The 27,906-nt window shown below is 44.7% G+C and overlaps 1 protein-coding gene across 3 annotated transcripts in view; it reads left to right on the top strand.

Moving 5' to 3' along the window:
- Positions 1-15,396: 15,396 nt before the first annotated feature.
- The window catches only part of FGD3 (FYVE, RhoGEF and PH domain containing 3), a 111,238-nt gene continuing 98,728 nt past the window's right edge, over positions 15,397-27,906 (top strand). Inside the window, exon 1 of one of the 3 annotated variants that reach the window (XM_054837789.1) lies at positions 15,397-15,504. In XM_054837789.1, the coding sequence (XP_054693764.1) occupies positions 15,477-15,504 (28 nt within the window). In that variant the 5' untranslated portion in view covers positions 15,397-15,476. Of the gene's footprint in view, positions 15,505-16,146; positions 16,457-27,906 lie in introns of those variants that run through there. The other 2 variants (XM_054837787.1, XM_054837788.1) reach the window with 2 other exon arrangements.

The following is a 27,906-nucleotide window of genomic DNA, read 5'->3' as shown; positions in this document are numbered from 1 at the left end:
AAAATTCAGCTACACAATATTTATGGCAGTTACAGTTTCAAAAATATATTCACATTCTTGTGTTTTTGAAAGGCTGATGATGTAGACTGAACTACAGGACCAGGAAAAGGTATTTTTCCACCCAACAACTTAGCAAAAACAATGAAAAACTATAAATATCACTTCCGTGAACTCAAAACTAAGCAAAGTGGCCAGTTAATATGATTATTTTGAGCATGTGATTATTTTGTGCATTATATTGAATGTTTATATATAAAAGCTTCACGCAAACATTCCTTAGTGGTTACTGGGAAAAACACTCATGTACGAACTACTCAAAAGATGACTTCATCCCGTTCCTTTCTTTTCTTCCAAGAGAGTCAGTGTCCTTTCCCAGTAAAGGAGGGGGAATTTGCAAAGGCAGATTCCCACAAGAAGGGAGCTGTCGCAGCTGCAGAGTGAACTTTCTTCCCTTGTATGCTGAGCACGGTATCTCTGAGGTGTTCTGAGACCTGATCCTCATCCCTTGAATCTACTTCAGCCAGCCTTACCTTATCCAACCCTGTGGCTTTGGGGCAGACTGCTCTTAACTAAGTCAACAGATTTGATGAGAATTATCAAGTGAAGTGGGTGTAAAATGTTAGATCCAGTAACTGTGTTTTAAAAAAAACCCAAACACAAAAACCAAAACCCTCAACAAACAAACAAGGTGGATCTGGTTCTAGATACTAAAGTAGACTATTTCTGAAGTAAAGATAAAACACCAAGTGGGAGCAGGAAAATGAAAGCTGATTTTTTTGGTGATTATGCTGAAAGCTTAAAATTTTCTTAAAACCTAATATATACTGATATTTAACGAGGCTGACCTATGTAATGTACTACTTGCTGATTAAGGCTACATACCTAAGCAAAGCTTGGGTTGGCTACATACAGGGGAAGTGAATTTGAGCTAGGCTGAAGTGAGTTCTAAGGATGCACACCCAGATTTCCACCAGCTTAGCAATAAGAGTTGAAGTTCGTTAACTAAGCCGAAAATGACTCCATGGGTAGGACCCACCAATACTGACTGGGGTTTTACGGAATCGGATGTTGGGTTCAAAGGACACTCTGCAAGGGCCAAAGATGTATCTGCCCAATTCTCTTTATGTTGCAAGAATTTTGAATAACTTTGTATTTTTAAAATACCTCTGTGATTTTACTTTTAAAAATGCCAGCAGGTGGACATTTGAGTTGTGAATGTCCTATGCTAAAATAGGTAACATGCTTAACAGGCGGGAGAAACTTGAAAACTGATAAGATTGAGTATATAGTTTTAAAGAGATCATACATGTTAAAAGAGCAGAATTATTAAAAGAATCCATTATTCTCAATAACAGTATTTCTTATATTCTTTGAAACTGATTATTTCTGCTTTTCAAACAGTAATGTATTTGAGAAATTACAAATTGCCATATTTAAGGAGAGAAGGGAAAACAACTCTTGTTTTAGTACATTAAAAAGATAGTTTGTCTTTTATCTTCTCCTTGAAACCTTGCTCCCTGTTTTTTACACAGAAATTTTAGGTTAAAACATCTCCCAGCATTCAGATGCATGCTAACTCAAAGCTAGGGAAAATACTCCATTTAGGCAATTTCATAATCAAACATTTTTCCTTTAATTTCTGGTGATAAGACTGCTCCTAACTAGGACAAGTTTGTATCCTAATGCCAAATTATATTGAGTAAACATTCAGGCAGCTTCTACTAATCTGAAATGTTATTTAGCTTATTTTCTTGTATGGCTTCTACCCTGGAATTCAAATTAATGCAGCTCGAGGATTTATCAAGGGATAAAGAGTAAAGTATTTGATCCAGCAGTAGAACATTAGCATCCTGTTATCGCCAAATGAACAAGGAGCCTTTATTAACCCAATTATCAAAGTCTTGGCGACTGAGCATTAATGTCTCTCCATTTAGAAGACCGACATCTCTGTCAGGGAGAAGACTGTTGAGCCTCTGCTGCTGGCAGCTTTGGGAGGAGGTTTTTGAAGCGCGATCCTACCTGGATCTAAAGAATAGTCTGAACTTGTGCCTTACTAGGATGCGGAAAGTATTCTTTTTACCTGGTAGTCATGTGGTTATTTAGCAACAGCTCTCAAAAATAAGATTCAGTTTGTAAAAGCAAGTTCCTTGTAGTTTTGTCTTTCTCCATAAGGACAGAGTTCCCAGCTATCGGCTACAGCCGGCATGCGCATGCTTTTCATGCTTAGGGTGCCAAGTTTTTTTTTTTGTTAGTGCAAATACTCGAGTCAAACAGGAAGCTCCAACGTGACCAGGACAGCCAACACGCAGCACCTGCTGGCAGAGCCACCTGCATGGTTTTAGCTGCAGGTACTGCTAGTTGGTGCAGCACCGATAGTTACTCACCACTGCAGCCTGACGTGCCAGCGGTTTGCTGTGCTTCGCCTCTGCTGGGGTAAAAGCTGGTGTTTACTCTTCCCTGACTCCAGATGCTTTAATCTGAATAACAAATCAGATAACGGAGCAGATTCGGAATAGTGTGTGATTCTCTCGGCGTACCTGAAGATGTTGTCATGCTGGAGGATGAAGCAGCTACCCAAGTGAGCTGGAGATGAAGTGGCACATCTCACCATGCTCAAAGAGCTGGGTCAAAAGAAAACCGACCACACTGTGCCACTGCTGTCAAGTGCCAGGCCAGGCTCCCTGCCCTCCGTCTGTTCTCCCTGGTTAGGTAGTCCTTGGCCTTCAGGTGTGACGCCTTCAGACCTTGCTGCGACCATGAGCGCTGCTTTTCTCTTGCAGGTTCTTGTCCTGCTGTTGGGTTTGTGCAAGCTGCTGAGCAGCCCTTGGGCGTCAGCTTGGGTCTTTGCTGACATTACTTTAGGAACCAGCTGGAACAAGAATGAATCTGATTTTCAGGCACCATGTAATTTGTTTTTTAGTTGCAGAAGCAAAGCCATCTTACTCTGTAAGACACGTTGGCTGTTTTACAGGGCACTTCACTGCGGCTGGCACCTTCTGTTACGCTGCTGGCAATTCATCAGAGACGGCGGCGCCTTCTCGATGTCTCTGACTTGCACCTTCCTGTAGGCTGCCAGTGAAACTGCATGCCTGACTTTGCATCACCGAGAGTGGTTTGTAGGGTTTGTGGTTTTCTCAAGTTCCTGCTGTTAGGTACAATACTAGAATGGCAGGGGAAGAGAAAAAGGTTGCATCTTTGGCTTTTCCCTTTTTTCCTTTGTGCAACATGGATGAAAGCCTGGGTATTGTGTTTTCTTGAAATAACAATCTTTCATGATTGAATGTTTACTTTCTGTGAAAAAAATATTTGCTAAAAGCTTGGTCAGCCTTTAATTGGAACAATGAGGGTGTGGAATAGCTGAGAACATTTCTTCTAAGAGCTGTTATGCAGAGGCTAAAGTATCTTTCATCGACTCAGTAAAACAGGCAGTTGGGCTCTTCGTTCACAACCCCCGTAAGTTATCAACAGTCCACAGCAGAACTGGAATTCCAGCCCAGAGAGGGGCTGAGAGCTAAAGATGATGCTCGTGTTCTGCCTTTCTAAGCTAGTTGCAGAAGCTGGTTGGGCGGTGGAAAGTATGGTAAGAATACATGCCTTTTTCTCCTCCCCTTTGCATATTAATCATGAGCTTTCCTGAGTCCTTTCCTGACTGGGGTTAGACTCTTCATTCTCATCTGGATGGCTCTTCCCAGAGGTGCAAAGTGATACCGTCCCTTTTGCTGCTGCTTCGTATCTATGGAGCTCAGGACTCCATTGAGAAACCTGACAGAACATCTGCAAGCAAAGGGGCAACAAATATATCTTCTTCCATCTCTGTGTCACTTGTAGGAGGCAAAATTGTCATTGCTGCTTTTCCCATTCCCCTGAAGGTCAGCTTTCACCAGTGTTCTGTTTCATAAGGGATGTTACCTTCATGGAGGCAGAAAAAGGCTAGGAAAAGCAGCTGGTCTAATCCCAAATACCTATTTGTAGAAAAACCGATGTGTTTCTGTAAGGGTGAAGAGAAGGGGAAGTGGCAGGAGGAGAAATGAGGGAGGGGCAGGAAAGGGTGTAAGCATGAGGCAGATTTAAAAAAAAAAAAAAAAACAAAAAAACAAAACAAAAAGGTGATTGGTGACAGCCAACACGGCTTCACCAAGCACAAATCATGCCTGACAAATTTGGTGGCCTTCTACAATGGAGTTACAGCACCGGTGGGTAAGGGAAGGGTAGCTGATGCCATCTACCTGGACTTGCGCAAAGCATTTGACACTGTCCCACATGACACCCTTATCTCTAAATTGGAGAGACATGGATTCAACAAAAGGACCGCTTGGTGGATAAGGAATTGGCTGGATGGTCGCACTCAAAGAGTTGTGGTCAACGGCTCAATGTCCAAGCGGAGACCAGTGATGAGTGGTGTTCCTCAGGGGTCGGTATTGGGACTGGCACTGTTTAACATCTTTGTCAGCAACATGGACAGTGGGATCAAGTGCACCCTCAGCAAGTTTGCCGATGACACCAAGCTGTGTGGTGGGTCGACATGCTGGAGGGAAGGGATGCCATCCAGAGGGACCTGGACAGGCTGGAGAGGTGGGCCCGTGTGAACCGCATGAAGTTCAACAAGGCCAAGGGCAAGGTCCTGCACGTGGGTCGGCGCAATCCCAAGCACAGCTACAGGCTGGGTGGAGAATGGATTGAAAGCAGCCCCGAGGAGAAGGACTTGGGGGGTTGGCGGGCAGTGTGCGCTTGCAGCCCAGAAAGCCAATCGTGTCCTGGGCTGCATCACCAGCAGTGTGACCAGCAGGTCGAGGGAGGGGATTCTGCCCCTCTATTCTGCTCTGGTGAGACCCCCCCTGCAGTACTGCGTCCAGCTCTGGGGTCCCTGGGCAAGAAGGACATGGAGCTGTTGGAGCAAGTCCAGAGGAGGCCACGGAGATGATCTGAGGGCTGGAGCACCTCTGCTATGGAGACAGGCGGAGAGAGTTGGGGTGGTTCAGCCTGGAGAAGAGAAGGCTCCAGGGAGACCTTAGAGCCCCTTCCAGTCCCTGCAGGGGCTCCAGGAAAGCTGGAGAGGGGCTGGTGACAAGGGCAGGGAGTGACAGGACAAGGGGGAATGGCCTGAAGCTGAAGGAGGGGAGATAGAGATGAGATCTGAGGCAGAAATTCTTCCCTGTGAGGGTGCTGAGGCCCTGGCACAGGTTGCCCAGAGAAGCTGTGGCTGCCCCTGGCTCCCTGGCAGTGTTCAAGGCCAGGTTGGATGGGGCTTTGGGCAACCTGGGCTAGTGGAGGGTGTCCCTGCCCATGGCAGGGGGTGGCACTGGATGGGCTGTGGGGTCCTTTCCCACCCAAACTGGTCTGGGATTCTATGATTCTATGAATATGAAAGAGGCAGCACGGAAAAAATGGCAGCAATGGATTAGGATGGACTGTTGAGCAACTTGGAGCAGCTGGATCTGCCGTGGGCAGGGATTGTTTGGCATAAAGCCTAGGAACAACTCAATTCCAAAAAAGCAGCTGGCAATTTAGTGTAGTCTGGTAGTACAGACTGCATAGTGTGCATTTCTCCATCTTAAAGGGATCGGCTAGCACATTTATTAGCCAGCAGGGGCTAGGAAGAAGCACATGAGACTACAGAAGGGAGGAACAGTGCAAGGAAATGAGGAGAATCTGTGGGAGAGGAATATGTTCCCTGGCATATTTGAATGCGTTTGTGTAGTTTCAGAACGTCTCATGCAAGGCTCCTGGGTTGCAGCAATCTTCTTTCTTTAAGCTTCAGTTCTTAGAATGATTTCCTATCAAAGTATATCAAGATATTTCTTCTAATTAATATCTGAGTCAATCTAAGTACAGCTCTACTTACCTGAATGTCAATATCAAGTGTAAGCAGCTACACTCGACTAGCCTCAGGTTAGGTTGCTTTTAGGCGTGGTTTTAACTAAATTAGTTTTTATGTTGTTTTATTTAGAGAGCTGAGTTTGCTGCCCCAGCTGCCTATGGAAAGCTACCAGCCAAGTCAGCGTCTTCCAAAGCTGAAACAGCCCAAACACTGTGATACCTTATCCTAGCGATGGACGCAGTCTGGGGAGGGCTGGGGGACCTGTGACCTTTAGCACCCTCTGGAAATTGTGCAGGAAGTCACGGATAGAAAGAAACAGGCAATTTGGCGGAGAGGCAAGAAAGCCAGGCAGCGCAGGATGGGTTTGGGTAACGTGGCAGTCGGTCCCCAAGTGTTTTAGAGCTTAATATTCACAGCTGTGGTATCACCGTGATAACCATGTAGTGCCCAGCTCTACCTTATTCATTTAGAGCCTGCATCTCTGCAACATCCTCACTACAAGTCCCTCCGTTAGCCTGCGTTCGGTGCACACAGCTAAAACGTGTAAGTGCGGATGCTGTTGTAAGTCTGCTGTGGTGGTTTACAAAAAAAGGTTGCAGGGTTTGTGCAATTACAGACTGCTAGGGCTCCTGAATCAAAACAAAACTATTCTCATTTTATACTGGACAGTCTAAAACTGGTTTAAGTAGTGTGAAGAAAATTTTTCCAAGTGAGCTTCAAGAGGCTAGAGGGGAGGCAAGAGGCAGGACACCTGCCCGCTGAAGACTTGACAGGAATGCTTGTTCTTTGACCTTACTGGCTGTGGGTTTTATTCCTAGTGCCCAGCAAATCAAGGCATAAATTTGGACAGATGAGTTAAAATTTGTACTAGCAGCTCACTTAATGCAGCACGGCTGGAGGATCTGGCCAATATGAAGGTGCCTATTAAATTGTATTCTTTACAAGTCTGGCCACCACTGAAGATCTGAACGGGGTTTTTTTTTCTTCTACGTGGCATTTGTGCTGAAAGCGCCAAATTTCCAGTTCAGCCCCCTCATGCTCTGTTAATTACAGAACTGCTGTCTGGAACAGCTCGCTCTCTTTAATCTCAGCTCTGTGAAATAAGATTGACTATAGTTTAAAATAAGGGAAGAGAATCCAGAATGGGAGATAAATCTTGTTCCTGTCTTTCCAAGAACTCTTTTCCAGGTATCAGGATACAGAAAAAAAACCCCAAAAACCAACAAAAAACTATAGAAGCCCAAATGCCAATCCTTCAATTTAGTGCCAGTGGCTGGTTTTGAGATCTTGCCTATAGAACATTAAAATATTTTGAAATGCTAAAACCATGAATAAGTTCACTGAAGCTCGCTGGGAAAAGACTGGATGCCCTGGTAATTCTTTCCTTCTCTCTGGCTTTTGGCAGTCCTGTAAAGGGTTGTTTCACCCTCGTTAACTCTTTAATTCCAGGTTAAGGTTACGTTCCTGCAATGAGCACTTTCAAAAGCTTTGGATCCAGTTCGCAGCTCCATATGATGTACGTCCATTCATAACGAAATGGTAAAAAAAAAACCACGTAGAAGGGGTGGGCTCGTAGTGCTCCAACGCATGGTGTCAGCGCTGGCCGCTGCCGGACGGTTCCGCGTGGAGCAGTTCTGCCCAGCACACGCGAGATGGCGGCGCAGGGCTCCGGCTGCTGAGCCAACGGGACCCGCGGGCACAGCAAACGTCGTCACATTTCTTCCATGCTAGAAGATTGGACTTTTGTCTCAAGAATTCTTCTGCCGCTCACCGCCCCCCCCCCCCCCGGCGGCCCTGCTTCCATCTCTGTTCAGCTTTGCCAGTGTTCCCCACGGCTGTTCACAGCTCATCTTGAATGTATTTCTTGCTCTGCTGACAAGCTGCTAGCTCGGCAGGTTTGGAACATAAAGCTTTAAGAATGGTTGCCATTGCTGTGACTGATTACCCTAAGAATCACGTGACAGACAATAAATGGAACCACAAGCGCAAAGAAATTTTTTTTTTTTTTTGATGTCTCTGGCAACTCGGCTTGGTTCTTGAGTCAGTGCCATTTGTCGGTACGCCACGTAATCAACTATTCTGGGCTCGCGCTGGACCTGCCGTGACCAGGAACCTGCCCAGCCTGTTAATTTTAATGTCTAGTAGGAATGGGTTGTGGGCCAGCAAAAGCTGTGTTTCCGGCTGCACGTTAGGTCAACAGGCTTGGTAGAGTGGTTGGCAACCAGCAAGAGCACAGTCCGCATCTTCCGCTTGCCCCGACCTTGTCCAGAGTTTGAGAGCACCATTTCAAAGCAGCATGGCCAAGATCCCGGGTGAGTACAGCAGACAGTGGCCAGCTCTGGGGGAGGTGGTTGCAAGTAAGTGAGTACTTCTGTGTACTTCCAGCTCATCACTTACCGGCTTTACCCATTTGTGCAGGGTCTTTGTGAAAGGTAAGAAGCTAGGCAAGCACTGCAGAGGGTCTTGCAGCAGACGTCAAGTCTCTTTGTACAGAGAGGAACAAAGCTAAAACTGTTGAAATAAATCCTAAATCTCATTATCTAATGGGTAGCACGGCCACACATGCATGGCAGACAGAAGAAACTTAAACAGGGAATTTTATAGAAGCTGTGTTGTGCTTTGGCTCTCTTCCTTGTCATGCCATCACTGTTTGGGATATCACGCTATTTTTAGGAGTCAGAGAACCAGGAATCTGCTCTTGCATTGCAACTGATCAGGAAAAGATTTAGAGCTGATGGGATAAGTACATTGGGCTTCCAGCCACCCCCGAGCTACTTTCTGTTAAGGAGTGATGGTGAATTCCTGCATCTCTCGTCTCCTCGTTGGTCGCTTCTTGCTGTTTCTGTCCTAGCTTGCTTCAACGTACATACTGGGAAAGGTGTATGTGTCAGCTCAGGGCTCTGCCGTGCACTGAATCACTCAGAGGCAGGATAGCTTTGCTTATGGAATGTGATATGCTTTGGTGTTTTGGTTGTGTGTCTGACTTCTTATGCCTTTAATGGCAATTTCCTTACGGATCTTTTTTTCCCTTTTTCAATGACTGCAGGAAAATCCAGTGTCTGCTCTCAGCATGATCAACTAGTCTGAAAGGTTCTGAAGAAAGATGTGTCTAGCTGATTGCTCTCTTCTGCACTGGACATGGAACACATGGTGTACCTTTTTGGTTACTATCGCTCTTCACAAAAGTGAAATAATGCTATAGATGCTTTTACCATCTGGTAAAAAACAACGCCCAGTGCCAAACAGCCTGTCTCTGTGATAAGACTGAATGAAAACCTAGACTTCCGTGGGGAGCATTAAGGTATGAAGGCAAGAAAAAGAGATTGGAACTTTGCTACTGAATCATGGTAAGATCTGGATGTCCATAGAGATGTTAGCAAAAATTGGCCAGATAATGTTTCAAGGGAATTTGATAAATACACAGAAAGGACGTAAATTTAATGGCTTGCACTAACACCGCCACCTCTTCCTTTTTTAATGGTTCAGTCTTCACAGAGGTGGAGTCTTCATCTCTTTTGCAGAAAGGATTTACACACAGATATGTTTTGCTCTTTTCTGGACACTGGTGGAGAAAAGTCTGAGATAGGTTACTCAGTTATTCATAATAATGGGAAGAAAAACAACATTGAGCAAATTGAGGTCTAGGTAACTGAATTCTAAGTACCAAAATGACAAGCCTAGTTTCATTAGATCATGAAGTTTTGCTGCCTAGTGCTAATACAGAAACTACAGTAACTAATTCCAGTGGCACACCTGCTAAACTTGGTGTCATTTCTCAACAGGAGATGGACCTGCTACATCAAAAGTAGTAAATAATTCGATTAATTAATCAACAATTAAAGGCTAATAGTGCCCCAGGAAAGACTTGATTTTTCTCAGAGATATAAAGAAACTCCACTCTTGAGTCTGTAGTTCATTTTCAATTGTATTTTTTCCCTCACGAGTAAAGTCATGTGGTAGAATAGCTGGTGTATTTAAGCCTAGTTAAGACCACGCTGTTTAAAGCCTGCCTATTCTCATTACAGTGACATCTAAGAAAATATAGGTATAAAGAAAAACACATAGTCTAACATCTCTTATCTATTAAGTATATCCAGAAATGTATGCACAGGTAAAAATTTATAATTCAGTAAATAAAGATCTAGACAATAAAAGTCCTCAGGCTAAAAATCCACTCACGGATTCTGACTTCCAAGGAAGTTCAGGCTTTATGCAAGTATATAAATTAGATTAGATTTTAAAAACTGTTTTTGACGAGGTCCCATAAGATTGTTATGCCGATTCAGCCTACCCAATAAATTCCATGAGAGGGCTGGCTATCTGACTTCTGCAAGACAGGAAATGCAAATTGCCTGTGCTTTAATAAATCAGGTTTACTCACCTGCTCTCCTGGGGACAGATGCAGCACAAGATCTTCCGCGTGACAGAAAATAGGCACATCATTGCATGGCAGGAGCTCTATGCAGACCTTTCTCTCTGCTTTATGACTTAGCTAAGCCACGTCAGGAGCTGGGCAGATCTGTAATTATCACCGTATTAAGATGTGGTTGTAAGGGCAGCTTTGAGGGCTGCAGGAGTAAGTTGTGGGTAATTCTTGACACTATTGCATTCATCAAGATTCTGATAACACATAGACTAGGTCTGTGAGAAGAGCAATGGACAATGGCTGGTTTGAAACTTTTATAAATGATCATTCAAGAATGTTATTGTATGAGAACCTTTTAGCAGTCTCAGAAAGAGAAACTATTTTTAAAGGATATATGTTTGTATTCTGGATGATTTAGTAATAGATTACATAGACATTGTACTAACCATTTTGGTGAATTTTTTTTTTCACAGTAAGGAAGTTCTACTAAATATTTTGGCTTCAACTGATTTGCAGGGTCACCCATAAATCATGGAATAATTATGTAATTGATGTGATGTATTTTAGAGTAACATAAAAAAAGAGATGAAAATGCCTTTATCAAAATTCAAAATAAGTCCGTGTTTGTTTCTGAACCCAGCTTAACAGTGACCAGGATGACAAAAATCAAGTGCTATAATTCTCTCTTCCTGTTTAAAAGCTAAACCTTATTGTCTGACCATTGTGGCATGTCTTAAAAGTCAACATTTCCAGCCTCTTTTAGGCCAAAGCTGGAATAAATTTCTCATCTAATGGTTCCCAGAAAAACTGTATTTCCCTCTCGTGTTTGACAGAGGTTCCAGTTTTAGTACCTCTCTAATCAAAGTAACAAACTGACAGAATCTCATTTTGGCTGATTTTAGGTTACTGAAAACTTTGGGTTAAAATCTGCCAGGCCCTTTAGATTATTTAAATAAGTAACTAATAATTTCTGAAAAGGCTTAACCTAAATCCTGCTCAATGCTAAGAGCATTTAGGTACCTCTGCCCTTCTCCTTTTGAACAATGGAGTTTATGTTCCTGAAAGACATTGCTTTTGGAAAATTATCATCTTCAATGCATCTGTGCCATGTCAGATGATTCAGTTCATAAAGCGTATCTTGTTTTTGAGGGTAGTATGAAAGTCAGTGTTGTTTGGAAATGTTTAATCGAGTGGTGACAAGCTATAACTCCTCATTTACTTTATAATGTGACACAAAATAAATTATGAACATGGGGGTTGAAAGGACCTTCTGGGTCACTGAGTTCATCCCCAATTCTGCACATGAATATACATGTCTGACAAGTCTACAGCTTTCAGTAATCTAAAAATATAAACGCAAACCCGCAGTAAACAGAATCTAATATATGCACAGAGGTTTCTGTAACACTACTGTGTTCTGTTGTAAGTTTAGCCTTGGTATTCTGGTTGCGGCTAGCAAACAGAGGGACACTCACTGAGAGAGCAAGAGTCTGCTGGCTGCCACACAGGTTGGCTTTTAGCTCCAGAGGTCAGTAACACCTCCTCAGTCTGATCCTCCTCTCCTGTGACCGGGGATGGTCACGCACTAATGCCGTGTAGCTTTCCTGGTCAAGACAGGAGTCGTCCCCTAATGATCTAGGGTACTGCCCTCATTTTACACCGGACGCAGAAGAAAGCAAGTGGATCCACCACCCTTGCAGCTCGTTGCTATTTGTCAAGTAAGGGCAATAGGATTATTTTTTTCCCCAGCCCAGCATTTAAAAGATGAAGAATGGCTCTGCTGCCCTCCTTGGGGACTCCAAGAAGAACATTTTTTATTGTGAAGATCAGGCTCTGGCAGGAGGTGACATGCTGTGATCATTATCTGTGATATGAACCTACTTCTGCTTTCAGAGAGTGCAGATAACAACTTTGATGTGTATTACCTTAAGAAGATCTGAATCAATTTATATGAAAAAGCTGTTAAACTGGTGTATAAAGAATACTAGTGAAATTAGAAAATCCAGGATTTGAAAGGCCTCAGTGTTAAGGAGAATTAACATTGATTCAGAGCACAAGCCCTAGTAAATATTTAAGTTCAACTCCTTAATGAAGCAGGGATAAAATACAGACTGTTCCACTCTGCTATAAAAATCTTAGGCCAGAGCATAAAAGCTGCCATAGGACTTGTGTCCTGAATGGAGAACTGCTTTACTTTCATCTGCAGTTCCTTATTTTTGTCTCTCTGTTGTTATGCGGTTTTTTTCCTCTGGATTCCTGGCTGCTCTGGTAACTGGCATCAGTGAATATGGAATAAACTTGCTTTTGCCTAAGGTATCATTAAAAAAAAAACCAAACCCTACCTCAGCAGGGTTTCAGCTTAAAAATATTTCCCCTTGAAAGCTACCTTTGATGAATCATTTTTTCCCACTTTTTTGCAAATTTAAAGTGAAAGCAACAGAATCAGTTTCAGTGCTGCCATGAATTTTAATTTTTTTATTGCAATTCCTGGTTTAATCTCATGTGAATGAGAAATAAAGCAGTACCTCTTTCTCTGCAATTGAAAAGACTCAGATTCACAAAAATGAGATTGCATAAATACTCAAAAGACATGTTACCAGTAATCTTCAAATCTTCATCTTCAAATGAAAAGTAGTCTCTTCAGAAAGGAAAAAAGCTCTGATCATAATTTTGAGAGTTATAAATAAGGGCTCTGTACACAAAGGAACTTTGTATATTCAGTAGAGTGTCATATGATGGCAAAAGCACATGAGGGTCACCCTGAGGATTACATCATCCGGAAGAGAACACAACATGCATCTCTTTCATGAAAAGCATGTCCGACAAAACCCATGTATTTGCAGAGCCTGAGCGTCTTGGTCTCCAATGTCTCATTAAATCTATAAGAGGTTATTTTTACCCTCTTTAGATTTATCTTTCCTGGACATGCAATGGTAATCTTTATTTAACTGCAAAGCCTACCATGAGGGAGAATTAATTTGTGTTGAGAGCGCTCTTGTAAAAGAACTTTAATGCAATATGACAGGTAACTTTTTCTTTTTGGGGGGAGAAAGAATGAGTATTTGTATGAACTTTACTAACTGCTTACACTGCATTTATTGACCCTTTTCTACCCTTGCATACGTGTGCATTAGACATCAAGGGTTTGAAAACAATAAAAAATATCCCACGATAAAGACCTCATTCAATGGACATTGCCCAATGCTTCGAAGCTTAAAGGAAAGAAGTATATGGTACCGGGTACAAAGTGCAATTTGCATTTGCAAATAAGATTTAATAAAACTAAGACCTTAAGATGCTCAGCCAGATGCAGTTCAATGCAGAAGATTGCCAATCAGTTCCTAGTCTATTTAATAGAAGCTTTGACTTCTTTGAGATTAAGCCTGAGAACAGCAGAAGTGACAGAAATGTTGACAAGGTGGACTTGTTCCTATTATGGCTTCCCTCGTGCGACACTGAAGGGAAACAGCTTGGGTGCCTGAGATAGTCAGGTTAGGAGGAAAGGGCTTGACAGAGCTGGATACGGATCTACAGCCTGCAACTCAATAAAAGGTTGAGCCCTAGGCTTTTCCTCAGGAGTCATAAACCGTGCCGCCAAGTACCATCCCAGGTTTTGTTCCTCATGCTTTTAAAGGATTGGGTGGCTCTCAGTTCAGGGGGAAAAAAGTTACAATATTCAGAGGAAGCATCCCAGCAGACACCTTCCTGTTCTAAAACCAAATCTGTACTGGTTTGCTTTTTTGCTGGTAGCGTCAGCCTAGCTTCTCAGTAGATTTTACTCCTTCAAATCCCCAGCAGAGATGCAAAAAAGAGCCCTTCTTTTCTTTGTTGCTTATCTACTGAAACTGCTCTCTGACTCCAAATTACTTACCTTGGTTGAAGAAATGGGTTATTCTTAGATGTGAAGAAATTTATACTGGCCCTTTGTTAGAATCCTAGCTAGCCAAAAGTAATGGCTGCAATTTAATGTTTGCTTAAATTGTAAACTCCCTCCAGAATTACTCAACTGATTCTGGTCAGAGATACAAATTAAATACTGCAAATGCCCAGACTGTAAGAGTTGAGAGCAGCTACAATGAAAAATACTCCAATTCTCTAGAAAAAAACCCAAATCAAACCAAAATACTGGCTAGGGTGGGGAAAGAATTGGACAGGAAATAAAATGATCCTTTTAAAGATCGCTGGTTATTTGGTGTTCTGGCGCTTTATCAAATATGCTTAAATGCTTAAAATAAAGTCGTTTGTCTCAGCTTTATACTTTATAGCATGGACCTTGCTTTCTTGAGAGCAAAGAACCTGGGTAATTTTCAACAATGTTGAAAGTTTGTTTCTGCTGCTGAACACCCGCTGTATCTGAAAACCAGGGAGCAGTGGCTGGTCAGCTCAGATCTGCTCTGGTGAAAGGACTTCAGAGATGACCTGCCTCGTTGTCCTAAAGGACAGGACTAATTTCAGGGAGCTATAACTATTTCGTGCAGCGATAAATGTGGGGAGTCTAATTGCTGAAATCATTAGTTGTATGTTAAACTTGTACGTGTATATTAATGCTTTGAGGTAGGACTTTGAAAGTAACAGGTAGCATTTCAAAAGTGACATCAGGAAATCCAGGTTTGCTCATTACTGATAAATCTGCTTTCTTACTCTGGTGTAACTAGACCCTATTCACAGAGTTAGTCTAGAACAGCTACTCCTTTTGTTCTGGAATAATTAGTCCAAAGAAATCCATTTTATGAATTTCATTACAAAAATAGTCTTCCATTCCACCACACTACTGAAGTTACCCCAAAGCGTATTTCCATAATGGGGCCTACATCAAAGCCAGACATTTCAGGGGAAAGATAAGGAGCAATGACCGATTACTGGGTAATAAAAAATAGACTAAAGCCCAGCGTAGTTAACTTTTGAATTTACTGGTTTGCATTTTTTCCTGAAGGTAGATGCCTTTGTGAAGACAGTTTTACACGGTTTCGTTCCTTCGGAGATAGACTGCTTGATATACACTTTGAAGCTTAACACAATTGTTTTGCTCAGTATTATTTAGTCCTTGCGATGAGGAGCTGAAGAGCTCTCCTTAAACACGTAGCTCACCTGGAAAGGCAGGGTTTCACCCTGGCTGCAGCACACCCTCTGCGGAAGGAGCACTTCGCCGTGCCACGTTGACGGCCTGCCATCTGCGAAGGAGAGCATCACCCTTCGGCTCGGCTGTGATCGCTCCTGGCAAGTCCGAGGCACGGAGCAGTGAGTCGGGGGGCACCTCCTGGTCTGACTCTTCGAGAAGCCCTGAAGGACCTGATGGCGGCTGTCTGGGAGGCAGGGAGAGGTGGGTTGTCCGAGGGGAAGCAAACAACAGGCCTCGTATCTGGATCGCTCTCTGACACGTACGTGAGGGACAGGACGCCAGCCTGGGGAGCCATCCGTGGCCCTGGGACGCGTGGTCTCAGCCGGGCCTCGCCACGCGCCCTACAGCCGCCTCCAGCAGCGGCACCCAGGGGCTTCTGGCTCCGAAGGCAGCAGCTGGTGTAGCAGCCCGCGGCCTTTTGAAGCCTCCCTTTCTGTTGCTTTTGACGTGATTTTGGGCTTTGCCCTGGGGACGCCGCCTATTTCTTGACCAACGAAAGAGGGAGAACCCTCTGTGCGAGGGGCCTGTGCCCCTTCCTCGGGCCTGCGCCGGAGCCCACCCGCTTCGCAAGAGGGGAGCGGGACGCGGCCCCCGGCAGCACGGGACGTCCCCGGCGCGGCGGGAGCCCCTCGCAGCGCTGCCTCTGGGGGCCACGCCAGTGGGGGACGTTACCCCCCCTCCCCCGGAGCCGCTCGGCGGGCCGGGCGGGAAGGAGGCAAGGGACGGGGGGGGGGGGGTCTTCCCCTCCCCACCACCGCGGCCTGCAGCGGGCCCCCCCCCCCGTCGTAACGAAGTGCCAGCTCGGGCGGGAGCTCTCCTCCCCCGCCGCCGCCTCCGCGCCGGGAGCAGCACCTGGTTCCCCGGCAGCCGGCGCGGTCCCTGCCGGCGGCTCCCCGCTGGCCGCCTGGGCCGGGCTGAGCCGGGGCGGGCAGCGCGGGGCCGAGTGGCGGCGGGAGCAGCTCCCGCCTCCGCCGCCTTTGGGGGCGCCTTGTCCCGCTCGCGGCGCCTCATGGCGCGATGCAGCTGCAGTGGGAGGGAGAGGAAACCCACCCCCCTCGCTCGGCGGCCGCCTTTGTAACCGCTCAGCCCGGCCCGACTCGCAGCAGCTCGCTGAGCGCCGGAGTGCGGTGGCGGGAGCAGATGGAGCCGGAGGGTAAGGCTGCGCTTGCCGCACCAGAGGCTGGGCCGGGCCCCGCTGCCCTCCCGGGGAGCCGCACCGCCGGCGGCACGTCTGCTGCCCGCTGCCCCCCTCCGCGCCCCCGGGGAGAGGTTTCCGTGCGAGCTCCGCGCTCGCCCTCCAAGTTTTCTCCTCAGCGGAGGCTGGGGCGGTCAGGGGCCGCGGGGAGCCCGGGCGGGGGAGCGGAGCGCAGCGGGGCGGGCGGGGGTCTCGGCGGGGTGGGGTCCGCGGGGTCTCTCCGGCGGGTGCGGAGGGAGGCCGGTCCCTGGGCCGGACCCGCTCCAGGTGTGCGAGGGCCGGGGGGGGGGGGGCAGCGCGGCCCGCCCGGGCACTGCCCCGCACGGTCCCGGCGGCGCTGCCGGCGGCTGTGCCCGGCGCCAGGGCTCTGCGCGCTCCGCCCGCCCTCGCCCCTCAGCGGGGAGCCGGGCACGGCCCGGAGCAGCGGGTGGCGGCGCCGCGGGGGTCGGGCAGCCTCGCGGGGCGGGGGGGGGGCCTGGCCTGGAGCGGAGCAGCCTGAACAGATCCGGGGCGACGCCTAACTTTTTTTTTTTTTAAATTAATTTTTTTCCCCTCCTCCCTCCATGGAGCGGACTGCCGTGTTTCTAAGGCAAACCCATTGTCAGTGGGGTCCAACCCAGCCCTCGTTAGGCCCGAGCCCTTCAGCCGGGCTGGCAAATGCCGCTGCCCTGGTCCTCCGCCTCGGCGGAGGTGAAGCGTTGGCTGCGGGAGCTGCGCCGCGGGGCTTCTCTCGCAGACGTGGTGGTTGTCTGCAGGCACCGAGGGGAGCCTTGTCCCCGCACGGCCGGCAGTGCTCAGAGATTGCACGTTTGAGTAAATACAGTACTAAGCTGCGTAAATATATTTTTAGTTCTCCTAAAACCACATAAAACCAGTTCTGTTAAACACTTATTTTGGTAAGACTATTATTAACTGCATAGATCAAATTTATTTCCTGCCAATCCATATTTAGGCGCTTATGAAATGCCAAGTTTTTCTCCACTCTCTCCTTTTTAAATACCTTTTGGAGCTGTTAGTACTTATAATGTAAACCATTTCTAGTTGCAAATTGGAAACCTCTGAGCCATAATGGTCTGTTGCATTTAGCTGGCTGTCCCTTGTAAGCCCTACATTCTCATGCAAAAAAAAAAAAAGGCAAAAAATCCCCAACCAACCCCTAAAACCTTATGAGATTCATGTTTAGAAAATTGGCTGCATACGTCGTAGCTGTTTTTTAAACCTCAGTACCTAAGTCACATTTTCCATTCCAAATATTGAGTGGTTAAACTATGTTAAAGGGATATACTCTACCTTAGTTCCCTTGCGAGCTTTAGGGAATTTTAACACAAAGGAAAATGGCTCTACAATTTAAAAGAATCTGGGACTAACAGCTTCTTGCAACGCCTGATATATGCAGCAGCACCAAAGAGTGGAAGAGACTACTGGCAGTTGTTAATGACCAGGGTTGGTTTTGTTGTCCAAGTGGAGATCTATGGAGAATGTAAATGGAATATATATGGTGACAAATACATTGATAGAAGTATTCTTGCATTCTTTAGAAGTTTATTTTTAATGGAAGGCTAGTTTTCACAATGCTATTAGGATGTTTTAGTTACACAGTTCATACTCAAACTAGCAGAGCTGTGTTTATAAAATCATACCCTGAAAAAAGCAAGCTGGTTTTGTTCCTGATTTAGCTCATTTATAAGCCAGTTCTTTATATTGTATGTCTCCTTACCCTAATAAAGATAGAGAAAAATGATAAAAATGAAATTGAGTTTAAATGAATTCCTTCTTTTGAAGAAATAAATCCTTATTTTTAAAAAATGGATGTTCTCTGCCCTGCTTCTTGGGTAGGTAAAGGCTGGATCAACCCAAGAAAGATTATGGTGAGTTGCAGACCTGCTGAGGTTCCCCATCTGCCTTGGATCCAGGGATATTCAGACAGTCTGACTTCTGGTACCTCCGGAACTACTCGGGTACCAATCTTGAGTATGTTAAGCTTGGAGATGGGTCCTCCCACAGGGATGGGAGCCTGTAGGAGCTGGAATACCAGTGTTAGCAGCCTCTCTCCTTTAGTTTTAGAAGAAGCTGGGGCCCTTGCTTTGGATGATTGTGGATAGGTGCTCTACATATCCCACCGTATGCATGAATATGTAGTTTTGTTGACTGTGGTTGTCTTCAGTGAGAGAGTTATTTCTGTTTTCAGAGTTATGGCACCTAGAGTGTGGTGATCTAATGGAAGTCTGTAGAGGCTAAGCTTGCTTGTTCTTGTGACTTTGATAAAACATGCCTGGCTTGTGTAGTCCTGGCTTGAATTATTCTTGACAGGAGCTGGAATTGCCATTGTTCAGTCCTCTTTGGTGCAACTCCTTGCATTTAAATGTATGTCTAAAACTCCTGCTGAAAATGAAGCCAGGACTCTTTCTTCCTGGAGGAGCTCTGCCTCTTTCCAAATGCGCCAATGCAAGCCCTGTCAGGTATCTTCCGCAGAGATGGGGAAGGAAGACAGGGGGTTGATACTAGGTGGCCCTTTCATTAAGGAAGTCCACTGTGGTGTATTAATGCAGTGGGAAATACTCACCTGCAGAGTTCTTGTGGATGTCCCCCACACTCCAAACATTGACTGAGGTGATAATGTGCGAGGAGGTTGGGACTTTGAAGCTTATTTGGTCTTGAAGTGTCTCAGAGACGCAAGAGAGGATGTTACGTTCAAACCAATAAAAAGGATGGAATCCAAAGAGAGTGGTGATGGTCCTTGTGGCTTGTGTGGGATGAGCTTCTGTAGCGTGATCCAGAACACGGAAGACCATCTTAGGTCGGTAGCAGTGGAAGCAGGCTGTTGAAACGCTGGGACACTGGAAGGGAAGGACTTGGGAAGTCAGAATCCAAGGCAATGATTTTTCACTTGTGCATTGATTGCATTGCAGTGTTTTCAAGACAGGCTTTGTGGCTGGGTTTTTCAAAGCATCCCAAGGGTTTTATACTCCAAGCCCCCAATCAGGTTGCTATGTGTTTGGTTTCGGGGCAGCCTTGTTTTCAAACAGGCTGTGCGAGATGGGGTGATGTGGGGACTGCTGCCCTCTGAAATGCTACCTAAAATCCATGTGTTTCCCACTGGTTTTCAATGAGAAATGAACAACTAACTTCTGTGGGAGATCTTTGGCAACAGCTTTGTCTTCCTGAGTGTCTGTAAAGTGTCCAGCTCAACAGACGCTGGATGTTCCTCACTGAAGCTTGCCTGTTACTACCGACCCAGCTCAGTAATAATGAATGTATGGGGTTTTTTTGCAAATTGTTTGTACCTTTTTTTGTTTTAGGGATCTTGTTAAGATTATCGGCTGTCAGTAGTGTTGGCGCGAATGGTCCCACTTTGGTTAGTGCGTGTGATCAAGTGGTCTATGTGAGAATTGAAAGGGCACAGTGTAAATGGAGCAATGGTGTGATTTAAGGCTTTGTTTCCTCTCTGACTGTGCACCAGTTTCTACTAAAGCTATAAACTTCTAAAATGCTTTTGAGTAAGATTAATTTTCTTCTTCGAGCTGTTTTCTAAACATTTAAAATATTTTTCATTTACTAAATACTGAAAACTCGAAGAATTTGAAACTATTTAAAAGAGGTGGCTGGTATAACCTAACTAATAAATACTTCTTGTGTTAGAGATTTGAGCTATTGATTATGTAGACGTTAACTTGTCTGAGTGGAGTAAATAGTGTGGCAGATTAAAAGTAGTAATAACTACTGTGGTAATTCATTTTTATCAGCGCTATCAAATTTTAATGTGAAAACGAGTGTTTCACTTGAGAGACCTTGGTTTATGATTCCTGCATAATGATGAATATTGATACCATTTGCAAAGTATGTCTCTTGTTCCAAATTCTCTGAACTCGTTGAAAGTTCCTTTTAAGTTAAAAAAAAATAGCTTCATATATTTTTCAGACGTGGAAACAGAGAATTTGAGATAAGGTGGACTAAGGTACAAGCGAAAGAAAGGAGAGAGAGAGATTATGAGGGAGTGTCACTGAACTCCTCGGCTAGTTCTTTCCGTGATGTGGCAGCTCTCAAGCCACGCAGCGTACCCACCACCAGCTCTCAGGTCTCTGGTTTTCTCGTCCTGTGCCAACCCCTTCAAACTCTCCATTGAGCACCAAGCCCGGTTCCCCTGAGCACGGGACCCCGGACCTCCACCGTGAAAATCCGCCGTGACATTGGGAATAGATGTTTGCAGATCAGTGTTGCGTTCTCTGGAGCATACGGTAATTGGAAGGCAGTCAGTCACAGCACGAAACTCTGGCTGGTTTGGAGGTTATGAGTAGTGAAATTTGAGAAGGCCTTTGTTGGTGTAACAATAGTGGAGGTACACTGGAAAGTGCTTCCAGTGAAACTTTTTCCCCCTCCCTCTACTCTCACCCCTCCCATTCCCCAGCCATCTCCTAAAGGCAAGGTTTAGCATAATTATATTTGCATTTTACACTTTGCAACGTCTTAAAATATTATGGGTCTTTCAACTTTATTGCACAGTTTGTGGCTTTTTCACTTTATCAGTACTCGCTATCACCAGGAGTTTCTGATACTACAGTACTGCGTGTTTGCTTTACCTTGATAGCAGGCGAATGCTATCCCAGCCAGTGCAGAGAAGAAATGCTAATGCATGGTGTGCTCTCCTGCAGTGCTAAATGGAGCGACAGCCAATGTTCACCTCCGTTCCCTCCTTGGTACGACCACTGCTTTTTCTGGCAGTAGTCGCCACGTACCATGAGAAATACTCAGGGTATGCAGTTGTGACCTGGCTTCTTGGGGTTAAGTTGCTGAGTTTTAATGGTGTTATTTAAAGCACATTGCCTCTGGTCCCTGACCACTACCTCTCAAAATGCTGTTCTCCGTGCTTTCTCTTCTGGTGTCACTGAGTTTTGTTGCTATTTTTGTCTTTCTGTGAAATGCAATGGTATTTCAGAGTTTATTGGTACTACCTGCTTCCTTGTTTTCTGGGTTGCACTGTCACTGTTATTTGGCCAGGCTTAAGACCCTGGTGTGGGACAGAAAGCCAGTGATTTAACTGCTGTGGGAGGGCTGGGTGGGGAATTGGGCAGGAAGGTCAGGGAGAGGAGGTTGTTCACATAGTATAACCTCAGTCCTCTCCTGCAGGATTCCCTGCAGGGTCCTTGGGGGGCTCAGAAAGCTGGTTTCATCAGCTCGTCACCTCCAGAAGCTCCGTTAACAGAGGACCGAGGTTCCTACCTCAGAGCTGGGCTGTCTGAATAACCATTGAGATATTGTCAGGATACTTTTCTCCTTCTGTCTGTTTTCTCTCTCTCTTTGTATGATTAGTGTTTTGGTTATGAACTCTAAAAACCCATGGCTCTTTCACAGTCAACTGTCAGCATATAAAAGTTGCAGAAGTGCTGAAATGGGATTTTTCTCCTGTGTTAAGACACTTGGTACTGCCTGAATGATGTAACACGCGGTAGTGGTGGGACTGGGAAGTCCAGGCTTACTGTCGCATGGTATCCCTGAGAGCCTGGTCAGACGGACCTTCGCGGGTCCCACCCTGTACTTGTGTTGGGCAGTAATAGCCTGGAGAAGGAGCTGGTTTTGTCTTGGAGAAATGTGTCAAGCGTTACCAACTTCTGTGTCTTTCTTAAATGTTGGTGACTTTCTAGAGAGTTCGATGTTATTAAAAGCAAGAATAACCATTTCTAAGGTTTTTTTAAATTGCACAGGCTTCTGCGGTACGTTTAAATGTCTGGAAGTATTGATTGCTGTTCCGAAGCAAGCTCCTGATGTTTGGTAAGAAGCTGTCATCGGACAGTGAACAGAGTAATGTACAATACATGGTCCTCAAATCTGTTGTTACTAGTAGGAAGAGGCGTCTCTTGGGGTGACGGAATCTTCCAGGTGTTAACAGAGAGGGACGGAGCAGACCGCTGGTGACTGCTGTGAGAGGTGAGGAACTGCTAAACATTGTAGGTCCTCATGACTTTCAGTATGGCCATGAATAATTATGTTGCCGACATTATATTTTAAAATGCTGAAGCATCTCCTTTTGAAAGAGAATTCTAGTTCTTGAATTTCTTCAGAGATTGATGCTGCTGCTTAGGAATTCTTTGGCTTGATGAAGATTCAAGGAGAGAATATTTTTATGCTGGACTGCTGAATGAATCAATTTTGCATTATATTTGCCATTTTTCTCTCTTGAAGCATCTTGAATATTCTGTTGTCAAAGTTTACAGAGCCACTGCTTTAAGTGTAGCTACCTCTACCGTTAATTTATCATGCTCGTTGAGCTGGTTAATGAATGTGAGAGACTAAAACACTGACACTTCGGACTCTGATAACATGCCAGCCTGTTATTGGAAGCCCAACCTCTTGGTTACAGTGGATGCAGGCAGCACACGCATCTCTACACGTCTGCGGCAATCTGGATGGAGATTTTTGGAGGCTACCAGCCTTCATATTAAAGAATCTGATTTCTAAAAGTCCAAGGAGCCCAGTAGTCCCAATATTTTTTGGAAGGCAGGGAGACATCTAAATATCTCTTGGATGTCAGAGGTTTCTCCTGTTTATTTTAGACTTCTGAAAAGCAGGCAGGTGTCTGACGATAATGAAGGAATTTAACACTGGGTTCTAGTTTTCTTAAACTCTTGGCCTCTTTTTATTCTTTCTTTTTGAGCATGCAGGCTCTGAGCAGAAATTCTCTCTTGGTAACTTAACCCTGAGCAAATATTTACATTCATGAGATTCTTGCTACTTCAGCAATCATTTTGGGCCTTGAGGTTGGAACAGGGTGAAAGTTACTGTACCAACACTGGGGCTGGGGAAGGAGCAGGGAAAGGAAGCCTGAAGAAGCCTCCAAATACAGTTTTACCATGTTTGGTAGGAATCACCTGTTCAGCGTATTATTTTGCTTGTCAGTCCACAAACATTGCTGTATTCCAGAATGAGATTTGCAGAGATACCGTATTTCCTGCCACTGGCCCGATGCATCTGATGGATGCTTGTGATTTGAATTTCACCCACGTCTTCGAAATACTGAATAAAAATATTTGTGTAAAAACTGATGTGAATGGAGTAGCGGAAGGGAAGACTGAGATGGAAAAGGAGGAGAAAGTGGTGAGCACAATGCAAAAAACATTGAAAGGGGTGTAGGAAGAGATTGTGAAGAAAGAGGGTTTTAAAGTCAAAATTAGTTAAGAAAGCTGAAATCTGTAAAAGAGGAAACCTGTACAAAACACTGTTTGAAATTACCCTGCGGACACTGCAGAAATACAGGAAAGGTTCTCCAGGGTGCAGAACAACAGAGACCTGCATAAATAAGGCAAAGGACGGAATGATCTCCCCCAAAACCAATGGACAAAAATACCACCAGGTCTCAGCCTCCTGTGTTTTTGTTCTCTAGATTTTACCGTTGTCATCCAACAGCGTGCCCTGTGCTGGCTGCACCATTTCTGGGAAGGAGAAAAAAGATGACGATGAACCCGGTTCTTACACCCTTTTGTGGGAGAAATGGGCAGGTTTCTCCTGGCAGCTCTCAGCAGAGGCTGCACACCGGTGTAGCTTCCTTGCTGTGCCCGGCCCCTCTGTGACACACGGCTTGGGGCTGTGCTTGGAGCCCCAGGGTCTGGGCTAGCCCTTGGGCTCAACACGGCACCTGCGGGGCTGCTGGTGGCAAGCTGCCCGGGGCACGGGAGAGAGCACGTGCTCGCGCAGGAGAGCTGAATGCGTAAGCCGGTGCAAACTGCGTATTGTATTCCCTCTTAAATTTGACAGAAGAAAAGGATTGTGCCCCCGTAGCTAAATATGTTCTGTTGGTTGACGCGGTTCTGCCCAGATCTACTGGAGCCGTGGCTGCATCTACAGTAACTCACGCTGATTAAAGGCCTAGCCCCTGGGCTGTAACAGCAGATAGCTGCATGTTGGAACTGTTACCGTTTGCATTGAAGTAGGATGTATGGTTTTTCTATTTACATTTTTTCCCCTTTTTTCCCCTCTTTGTTGAATATCTGTAAAGCCCCAGGTTGGGGGTGGATGAATTTTGCCTGGAGGAAAATCGCAGCCGTTCCAATTTCCTGTTGGAGCCAGGTGTGCCACCTCCGAGCATTGCTCCCACCGGCTGCAGGACTCCTTCACTGGGAGGGAAGCTTCCGTGGAGGAACAAACAGTGCTGCCTGCTGAGCCCTCCTGGATCTGATTTACTAATTGCTATTGAAATTCTTACAGCCTGTTTCTCAGCTGTAAAGACGCAGAAACAAATATCAAAGTTGGGGGGGGAAAATCCCTCCCTAATTATTACTCACTTGAGAAATTAATTTCTTAAAAATCTTTTCAACTTAAGCAAACACAGGTCTTGCCTTGCCATTCCTAGTTTACTAATGGAGGTGCAAGTGTTCACAGCTAGGGGAGAGTAAGATTTCCTCAAAATAGTAAAATAAAAAAAAAATCTGTCTCAGCCATGCTGTCTGGAGTTGTTGGAATTGGGTTGTTAGTCTTGAGTTACGGCTGTTTGATTTTGATGGTTGTGCAGTTGAAAAAGTTGCTTCACTCGGAATGCAGAACAGATGCTTTTCTTATTCACTTGAAAGGATAGCCTAATTTTTTTTTTTAATTTCCCAGACCATGCAAGTCCCAAAAGTTATTTTAAAAATTGCTAATCCTCTTGTTAGGACAAAGAAACTGGAAGCGAATTTTGAGGGTAAAGGAACCGTTGTGTTAATCATCCATCTAGTCCAGGGTTCAAGCTCTGCCCCTGGCCGCAGCAGTGCTTCAGTCGTGAAAAACTTTGTAGTAAATGGTTATGGAATAGCTGGCACCAAGAGGTGGTTTTATTTTTTTTAATTCCCTCTTCTTTCCCTCTGTGCCCAATTGTTTAAAAATTGGATTGTGTCTTACAGCAGGAGGGTTCATAAACTCACAGAACTCATGGCCCCCACTGAAATAGAAGTTTTCTTACGGCTAGTAACAGATTTAGGGTTGTTAGTATGTATTATTAAAAAAAAAAAAAAGGTTCTAGTTGTTGAGAAAATATATACAGAGTGGTGCCACTGTTTTACTTGTATGTTTGAAGTGTTAAAACCTTGTATTTTGACGATAAGCTTGGGGAGGCGGGGGATGTCCAGCCCTGCCACTGTGTGCACAGGCAAAATGTTGCATTTTGAATTTAAGCTGAGTCTCCCAAAGCAGCAGGAAACCTGCAGATAAGTTCTCTCCGACTGTAGCACACCATGCACCAAAACGTTTTGATGCTTCCTTTTCTCTCCGCTCTCCTTGCTGAATTAGGTTTCAAACAAAACCACTGTTGAAAATTGAGCAGGATCTTGCTCAGTGGTTATCTCCGGCAGCAGAGCCTCCATAGGGTGACGTCGTGTTTTCTGTTTGATGCAGGGTTGGAAACCCAGGAGCCGTAGGTGGTGCCAGTAATTTGGGAATGGCTTGATGAAATGCTCTTAAAGATGTTAAACCTTGAGAGCAGAGTTAAACTTGGCTATGTGATTTCCACTACATCTGCTTTTGCACCTACATTGCTTGGATCTCCCAATCACACAGGTATCAGCTGCTAAGAGTATATTCCAAATCTGCCAAACACATTCTCCTGTCTCCTGATTTCTTCCATCAGCTTCACTGGATGAAGTTCAAACTCCTGTTGAGTCCTGGTCACCTGCTTGTCCCGCTCCAGGACAACTGAGGAACCCTTGTGTGCTACCAATGCGGCTCAGCATCAGCCTCCCACTTGCTTTTTCCTTTTCTCACTGTTCTTGGTCTCTTGCTTCTCCTGATGCCTTGCGGTTCTGTGGTACCTTCACAATATTCCTGACGACATCTCTTTCCAAGATGTGTTTCTGTTGTGGCATCTGGTTGGCTGACAGTGTGTAATAAAAATTAATAAATCCCAAGTTGTCACAGTTATAGGCTAACTTAGCATTGATCTCCAGATCCTTCTGGTGGCCAGATTGCAAAAAATGCACATTTATACTTTCAGCTCTCTGAAACTTTCAATTTTAAATCCAAAACCTTGATCATGTGCATGCAGTTTTGATAACTGCATAGTGGTGCTGCAGTTTTCCCTTTTTTTTTTTGATGTGGGGTTTGGGGGTTTTTTTTGTGGTCCCCCCAAGTTTATGTTCCTCTACCTTGCAATGGAAAAAAATGATCTTATGTATTAAATCAGACTTTTGAGCATGCAGACTCTGGGTGTAGCTTGCAGAATTGTGGGTGTGGTGATATGATAACTAACAAAATCGATCATCGTTGTCATTCCCTAGAACTGTGGATCCTACAGGGAATCCCTCAGGCGCCCTACCCAGGAGGCGCTTCACACTGAAAACTGGTTTTTTTATTTTACCATGTAGTGAGGAAAAAAGGATGAGGCTTCATCTAATATCCATTTGCTTAGTAAATCGATATCTCATATGGATCTATCTTTTGAAATGCATTAAAGACATCTGAACATCATGTGCCTTAGTTTCTAAAAATACTGCAAAATCATTTGCACTGAAGGTCTTAAAATACTTCTTGTGGAATATAATTGAAGTTTTTCTTTTTAAAATGTTGGTTAGGATTTTCAAAGGGAGCACAATTATAAAAGGGGAGCAGTTCAAATGTAACTCAATTCTGTAACTTCCATTGTGGTTTTGGGTTTGGTTTTTTTTTTCAAGACTTGAAAATCTAGTGGTAGTTTAAGTTTTTTGTGATTGCAGTGGTGTCCCCTTGTTGAAAAGGCACACAGCAGACCTTAAAAAAATCGTTATTTTTCAGTCTGGCATAATGATGTGAAAGAGAAGACTTGTGATTTATTTCATTTAAAAGCAGAGTATGCAGAATGCTCTGGTTTTTAATTTTTCAGCAACTTTGGTGTTAAAAGATATGACCCAAAGGAATTCTACATTTTTACCCCAGCCAGATATTGAGGGGAGGTCACGCATAAAGGGATTAACAGAGGATGGAGCAAGATAAAGCCTTGTCTGAACAGCCTGAGCAGGCAGGACTTTGCTTGGGTATTGCTTCTTTTTGGGTGTCTTACAATGTTGGTGGATAAACAGCACAGGACTAGAGTCCATCAACCATGTTGCATGCTTATAGAGAAGGGGAAACTGTTTGGAAAATGCTTGTACAAAAGGGAGCCTGGACTGGAAATGCTGGTGGTGATGTGCAAGTTACTGTTATATTTCTATGCAGAGTACTGCTTATAATGATGCTTCTTTGTTATAGGTATTTTTAGGTGGCTTATGGCTGGTAACAGACTCGTGGAAAGGTGTTTATTGCATGAATGTGTAATTAATGCTGTATATTATGTCCAGAATAAAAGAAATGTAATTCACAAGATTCTTCTTCCTAAGGACTGCAATTAGCAAATAGGTTTGATTTTTCTGTGTTAGGAATGTGCAGAAACTGAATGTAGATCATTACTTTCTTGTTTTGGCTCCAACTTTTATTGG

This window comes from Grus americana, chromosome 11 (assembly GCF_028858705.1).
Source record: "Grus americana isolate bGruAme1 chromosome 11, bGruAme1.mat, whole genome shotgun sequence".
Lineage (NCBI taxonomy): Eukaryota > Metazoa > Chordata > Aves > Gruiformes > Gruidae > Grus > Grus americana.
This window is presented reverse-complemented; position numbering and strand designations above follow the sequence as displayed.